At 47.5% G+C, this 7,525-nt stretch overlaps 1 protein-coding gene across 1 annotated transcript; it reads left to right on the top strand.

The window, feature by feature from the left end:
* The first annotated feature begins 1,067 nt into the window (after nucleotides 1–1,067).
* Nucleotides 1,068–5,479, top strand: RTL9 (retrotransposon Gag like 9). The gene is made up of 2 exons (XM_049872058.1): nucleotides 1,068–4,847; nucleotides 5,363–5,479. Exons 1-2 carry the CDS (start codon nucleotides 1,068–1,070, stop codon nucleotides 5,477–5,479), a joined length of 3,897 nt encoding a protein of 1,298 aa, XP_049728015.1.
* The last annotated feature ends 2,046 nt before the right edge of the window (nucleotides 5,480–7,525 follow it).

Raw genomic sequence — 7,525 nt, 5'->3', positions numbered from 1 at the left:
AGTGATGTGGTGGGACAGAACATAGCCCAGAAGCCTGCACTTCTTGAAGTTGGCCAGAAGGTGGTGCTGCTGCTTCATTTGAGCCAGTACTAACCAGGGCTCAGGGCTGCTGAGGTTGGGACATTTACAGCATTTATAACTCTTTCATTACCATTGGGTTAACAGTATACCAGCCACTATTTTATGCCTCTGGACCTCAGAAGTAAGGCATTATTCTGGTTCTAATGCATTTAGCGTCAAGGTGGGTCCCTTTTGAAGTGCCTGAAGCTCAGCAGATTGGAGGTTGAGCCTCATTGTTGCATAGGTCGAGCCTTCTGTTAGGTGATACTTCCTGGATGTGTTAGTTTTGTAAACTTCTGCCATTTTTTTCTTTATTTCTGCGAGATAAGACTTACAAGCATAATTATGGCTTTCCTGTGTTAGGGAGCCCTGATGGGTTTGTTTGGGTTTTTCTGTGTCAGATTTGGAAAACCAGAGGTTCCCCATGTAACCTAATAGAAAGACGCCCACAATAAATTACTTATCTAGCTCTCATTAGTATACTGTCATACCACAGATCTGTGGCGCCAGAATGCCACTCGCCTCATTGGTGGCTTGTATCACTAGATCGTATTTCTCAAAATCCGTGTTACCAACCAAAAATTTAAACACACTCAATTAGTAAGCATGCATTCCAATAGCGAAAACACATGCCATCAAAAAAAAAAAATTAAGGAGAACAAAAATGTAGTAATGAAAGGAGTAAACTGAGAGGTTGTGTTGTGACGGGGTGAATTGGTTTGAAAAGGGTAGAGGAAGAAGGGACATTTGCTCTGGCTTCAAATTAGTTCATTACTGCCCAGCCTCTTTAACTGATAGGCCCATCTCCAATGCTGCATAGCTGACAACACAGAAAAACAGGTCTCTAGGATGAATCATTTGTCTATTTCCCAATCTTCTTGATAATAACTTTTGACTGCTAAACTTGTTTCCTGTTTACAGATTTCCTTGCCGCTTGAGCTTCAGCAGGACCCCTGATATCATCACGTTAGGGCGTCCCTCCACGCTGTCCTTTGGCCATGGCAGATATGTCAATGACCTTACATTCACTGCGATTCAACAATATGCTGAGGGAGGAAAATGCCGACCCCCAAAACAGGGGGACGACCTTCTCTAGACCAGTGACAGAAACCAGAACGGAGGTCCAAATTCTGCCTTCTCCTGCAGAGTTGCCCATAGCCTCAACTTCAGCTTCAGACCCTGGAGGGATGTCCACACAGCTAATGACATCCCCAGCCTTTGACACCATGTCTGCACCTCTAATGGGAGCACCAGACTCTGAAGCACTGTCCCCACCGCTATTGCCAACCTCGGACTCTGGGACACTGTCCCCATTACTAATGCCATCCTCAGATTCTGGGACACTGTCCCCATTGCTAATGCCAGCCTCAGATTCTGGAGTGCTCTCCCCATTGCTATCCACTTCAGACTATGGGTTAATGTCCCCAGGGCTGATGACAATTCCTGACTTTGGAACGATGTCCACAGCACTAATGGCAGCACCAGATTCTGGAGAGATATCACCATTGGCGATGCCAGCTTCATCTTCTGGAGTGCTGTCTACACCTATAATGAGCACCCCATCCTCTGAAGCAATGTCCACACCATTAATGCTACCCTCAGATCCTGGAGAGATATCCCCACTGCTTATGCCAGATATAAACCCTGGAGGGACATCCGCACAGCAAATGACATCTCCAGGCTCTGAAGCAATGTCCCCTTTGCAAATTACAGACGAAGACACTGAAGCAATGTCCAAAGTGCTAATGACTGCTCTAGCCTCTGGAGAGATCTCTTCCCTGCTAATGTCAGGCACAGACTCTGAAGCAATATCCTCACTGATAATGTCAGCCCTAGCTTCGGGAACAATGCCAACCCAGCCAATGAGCACCCAAGACTCTGGGGGAATGCCCACCCCAGTAATGTCCGGCCCGGACTCCAGAGTAATGTCTTCACTGCTAACATCAGCTCCAGGCTCCGGAGCAATGTCCACACCACTACTGTCAGTTCCAGATGCTGGAGAAATGTCCACATTACTAAAGCCAACCCCAGGCTCCGAAGCAGTGTCCCCACTGCTAATGACTGCTGTAGCCTCTGGAGGGATGCCAACCCAGCTAACGCCAGGCCAAGGTTCTGGATTGATGTCCCCACTGTTACAAAATCTAGACTCTGGGATCATGTCTACTCCGCCAATGAGAGCCTCAGATTCTGGAGCCATGTCCACACCACTAATGAGAGCCACAGCCTCTGGACATATGTCTACATTGCCAAAGACAGTCCCAGCTTCTGGAGCAGTGTCCACCCCACTGATGACAGTCACAACATCTGAAGCAATGTCCACCGAGAAAATGTCAGCCACAGCCTCTAGAGTGGTATCCACACAGTCAACAATGGCCAAAAATTCTGGAGCAATATCCACAGGGTTTATGAAAGCCACAGGCAATGGAGCAAAGTCCATGCAGTGGACAAGAGCCTCAGTCTCTGGAGTGATGTCCCCACCTTTAATGAGAGCCACAGCCCCTGAAACAATGTCCATGTCACAATTTACAGCCCCAGCCTCTGGATCGATGTCCACACTGCAAATGAGAGCCCCAGACTCTGGAGCAACGTCCATGTCACAAATGAGAGCCACAGCCTCAGGAGTGATGTCGACATCACAAATGCGAGCCACGGCCTCCGGAGCAATGTCCATTCCACTAACGTCAGCCAAAGCCTCAGGGTCGATGCCCACACTGTTAACGAGAGATACAAACTTGGGAGTAATTTCTATGCCACAAATGAGAGCTACGGCCTCTGGAACATCATCCAAGCCACTAATGACATCCAAAGTCTCTGGAGAAATGTTCACACAGCAAATGACAACCACAACTTCTGGAGAGGTATCTACAACACTAATGAGAGACACAGCTTCTAGAGGGATGTCCATGCCACAAATGATAGCCACGGCCTCTGGAGGGATGTCCAGGTCGCTAATGAGAGCCCCAGCCTCGGGAGTGATTCCCACCCCACAAATGACAGCCACAGCCTCTGGAGCTATGTCCATGCCACTAATGAGAGCCACAGCCTCTGGAAAGGTGTCCAGTCAGCCAATGAGTGCTCAAGATTCTGGAGGGATGTCCACATCACTCATGAGATCCATGACCTGTGGAGGAATGTCTACACTGCAGCCGAGAGCCCCAGCCTCTGAAGTGATGTCCGCACCACTAACGAGAGCCTCAGAGTCTGGAGAGATGCCCAAAGTGCTCATGAGAGGGCCATCATCTGGAGAAATGTCTCCACCACAAATGAGAGCCTCAGCTTCTGGAGAGATATCTACACCAGCTTATGGAGTGATGTCCACTCCACAAATGACTTCCACAGCCTCTGGAATGATGTCCATGACACAAATGAGAGTTCCAGTCTCTGAAGTGATGTCCACACCACTAATGAGATCCACAGCCTCTGGAGCTATGTCTATACCTCAAATGACATCCATGGCCCCTGGAGGAATGTCCATGCCGATGATAAGACCTCCCAGCTCTGGAACAAGGTCCACACCACAAATGATGCCCATAGCTTCTGGAGGGATGTGCACTGATTTCATGAGAACTCCAGCCTCTGGAAATATGTACATGGCACAAACAACAGCCATGGCCTCTGGAGGGATGTCCATGCCACTAATGAGAGCCACAGACTCTGGAACAATGGCCACGCCATTAATGTCAGCCATGGCTTCTGGAGAGATGTCTAAGCCACTAATGAGAGCCCCAGCCCCGGGAGCAATGTCCACGCTGCAAACAAGAGCCCCAAGCTTTGGATCTATGTCGACACCGCAAATGACATACACAGCTTCTAGAGGGATGTCCACATTACCAACGAGAGCCTCAGCTTCTGGAGCAATGTCCACGCCACTACTGAGAGCCACAGTCTCTGGAGGGATGTCCATGCCACAAATGACAGCCATGGCTTCTGGAGGGCTGTCCAGGCCGCTGATGAGAGCCCCAGCCTCGGGAGCAATGTCCACACCCCAAGTGGAAGCCACAGCCTCTAGAGTGATGTCCAACCCAGAAACCAAAACCACAGACTCTGGAAAGACATCCACCTGTCACATCAACACTACATCCTCTGGATCAACGTCCACACCATGTGCGACAGCCACAAGCCCTGAAATGAAGAACCCACCACCAAAGGAAGTCCGATCCTTTGGAATGTTGACCCCAGCACTCTGTTACCTCTTAGAAGAACAGGAAGCAGCCCGAGGTTCATGCCCTGTGGAAGAGGAGATGGAGATTGATGAGGAGAAGCAGATGAAGTGTTTTTTGGACGATTCGGAGAAAATGGCATTTCTGGTGTCTCTTCATTTGGGGGCAGCAGAGAGGTGGTCCATCTTGCAGATGGAGGTAGGAAACCCCCTCTCAGGTGCAAATAAATCTTTCCTGAGAAGATCACAAGGCTTATATGAATCCTTATCTGAGGTAGACATCCTCAGTGCTGTTCTTTGCCATCCCAAGCAAGGCCAGAAGTCAGTCAGGCAGTATGCCACTGACTTTCTACTGCTGGCCCGACATTTGTCTTGGTCTGATGCCATTTTACGGACCAGGTTTCTGGAAGGGCTCTCAGAAGCTGTTGCCACCAAAATGGGCCGGATCTTCCTGAAGGTTGCCAGCAGCTTAAAGGAGCTGATAGACAGGTCTCTCTACACTGAGTGCCAGCTGGCTGAAGAGAAGGATTCGCCAGGCAACTCAAGCCAGGATTTGCCGTCGGCCTGTAAGCGGAATAATGAGGAGGCAATGGAGAATGAATTGAACTCTCATCAGCAGACTGAAGAGGTAATGATGAGGGAAAACACTCAAGTTTTTTGTTTTTTTAGCAGAAAAAAGAACTAGAATAAGGAAGGGGCAATGGGGAGGCGTTGAGGTCCCAGACTATAAACCCCACACTGGAGTTTCATCAGTGATCACGGCTACACAGTTATTTTGGGTGTATTAACCATTTTGAGGGGCAATGCCCTGCCCAAATTACTTAGGGACTGGGATGGTTAAAGAACTAAATCTGATTATGAGGGAATTGGCTGGGCTCAGCCCCAGTTCTCCACTTATTCCAAGTTCAGTTCTAAGGAAGCAGTATTCATTTTGGGAGATGGGTCCCACTTATATAGCCATATGGTGTTATGGAATCAGGTCATTAGGGAATTTGGTTAGCCCAGCCTTTGGTCTCCCTTTGTACAAGTTAAGATAAATTAGCCAAGTTCCTTGATCTGCTAATTGCTGAATTTATTCAGGCAGAACACCTCTTGTCACAGTAAGTGTGGTTTTTACTGCTGCTGTGTTTTTCTTTCTACTAGCACCAGCATGTTCCCAAACGCTGTTACTACCTGAAAGAGCATGGAGACCCCCAAGAAGGTCTTCACGATCACCTTCGACAGAGCACAGGCCATCCGAAGGCCCCCACTGACAAGTAATGCTCAATGGATTCTTCTCCTGTGGTATCCGACTCTGCTGCTAACTTGAGGACTGGTTTCTGGACCCATCCCATTCAATTACGTCATAAACCTTGTTGCCTTCTGCCTTCAGCTTCCCCATCCAGGCACATCCCACCCTACCTGCCACTTAGCTGACTTGACCTTATCCTTCACCCCACATGCCTATGACCTGCCCTGACAATCAGAAATCAGAATATGAGAGTATATGGTATATGAAGTTCTGAACTCCCATCGCCATCAAGACTAGTCCTAGTTCTTGGTCCAGGAAGCAGTCTAGGCAGGAGAAATCATGTCCTACCTCAAAAATACCTCAGAGTGTCTTGCCACATGTCATCAGGCAAACTTGAGGAGACCCTGGCCCCACTTAACCTGGCAGGGGAGCATGTAAGGAGAGTGATACCCATTCCTATACCACCCTTTTAACCCAGTAGACTTGCCCCTATATGCCACAACTCATGATCAAACCAAACTAAACCCATTGCTGTTCAGTCAATTCCAATTCATAGCGAGCCTATAGGACAGAGTAGAACTGCCCTATAGGGTTTCCAAGGCTGTAATCTTTTATGGAAGCAGACTGCCACATCTTTTTCTCGCAGAGCAACTGGTGGATTCGAACAGCCAATCTTTTGGTTAGCAGCCTAGTGCTTTAACCACTGTACCACCAGGGCCCCTTCCACAACTCATAGCACCTAAAAATAGGCCTCCAGGGCCCTTGCCCTGTTTATAGCCTCCATGCTGAACCATTCGTTTTGACCCATAACAATAACAATACGAGTAATGGCTAACATTTGTTGATTATGTGCTGTGTGACAGCTACTGGGCTAAACTCATGACAAGCATCATTTCATTGCATTCTTAAATTAATCCAACTTGTTCTTGTGTTGTCAGTTTCTGACTTCTTGATCTGTTTATGACCCTTGTCTTGTCCCTAAGTGTCAAATCTCTGTTCTGACCTCTGAGTGACTCCCTCGGTTATTAATTTCCCTCACTCCCCTTGGCTATTGTGCTTCACGGCCAGCACTCTTGATAGGGGTCTTGGTCTCTAAACAGGCATAGATATTAGAACATAATATGAGCAGTGTTTGCCTTCAGGTGGTGGGCTTTTGGATGTTTTTTAATTCTCTTCTTTCTACTTCTCTGTACTTTCCAGATTCTCTATAGTGAGCATGTATTACATTTGTAATCATAAAAGGAAATAAAATTCATTTGCGAAAAAAAAATTAATAGTGGCTAATAGAATTTGATTTATTGAGTCCTTCATTCGATCAATATTTATTATGTAAAATGTGCCAGCTACTCTTTTAGGAACAGACAGAAAAGAATCTCCAATTGCGGCGGTGGGGGGAGGGGGGCAGACAATAAGCTACAAAGACAATAAATCAGGAGGATGGGGAATTTGACACCCACGGGACCGATTTATTTATTCAATAATACTCCATGTAGGTGGGTTACTCAAAGATGTTTTAAAAACAGTAGAAGTGACATGATTAGAAACATACCTTAGGAAGCTAACTTGGCAACAGTTTGGAGGCAGGATGGAGGAAGGAGGTCAGAGGCCAGTTATGAGCCCCTATGACAATAATCCAGGTGACTGGCTAGGGTGGTGGCAGTGGGGATGGAAAGACAGGGACAGATCAAACCTCAAGTCTTCTGGTAGCTCTCTCTGAGGACTGAAGTCTGCTGCTCTATTACTCTAAATATTGGGTCTGATTCCAGGAAGAGGAAAATGATTTTTAGGAAGAACAAAGATTGGCAAACAAATTGGCAGCTCCATTGTAATGTAGCTAAGAATCTGATTCTGAGGGCTGCCTGCAGCTGCGTCAATCACCAGTACTGTTGCCTCAGGAAAAAAACCCGCTGCTGTGGAGTCAATTCTGACTCATAGCGACCCTATAGGACAGAGTAGAGCTGCCCATAGAGTTTCCAAGGAGCGCCTGGCAGATTCAAACTGCTGACCCTTTGGTTAGCAGTCGTAGCACCTAGCCACTACACCACCAGTGTTTCTGTGAGGTAAGTTGGGAAACA

Source organism: Elephas maximus, chromosome X (assembly GCF_024166365.1).
Source record: "Elephas maximus indicus isolate mEleMax1 chromosome X, mEleMax1 primary haplotype, whole genome shotgun sequence".
In the NCBI taxonomy this organism is placed as follows: Eukaryota; Metazoa; Chordata; class Mammalia; order Proboscidea; family Elephantidae; genus Elephas; species Elephas maximus.
Note: the sequence above shows the minus strand (reverse complement) of the source record. Positions and strands in the feature narration are given on the sequence as shown.

What these genes read in the sequence shown, in the direction of transcription:
- RTL9 (XM_049872058.1), top strand. Translation starts at nt 1,068, where the DNA reads ATGTCAATGACCTTACATTCACTGCGATTCAACAATATGCTGAGGGAG. An exon ending in CTCATCAGCAGACTGAAGAG is followed by an intron (nt 4,848 to 5,362) that starts GTAATGATGAGG and finishes TCTTTCTACTAG; the next exon opens with CACCAGCATGTTCCCAAACG.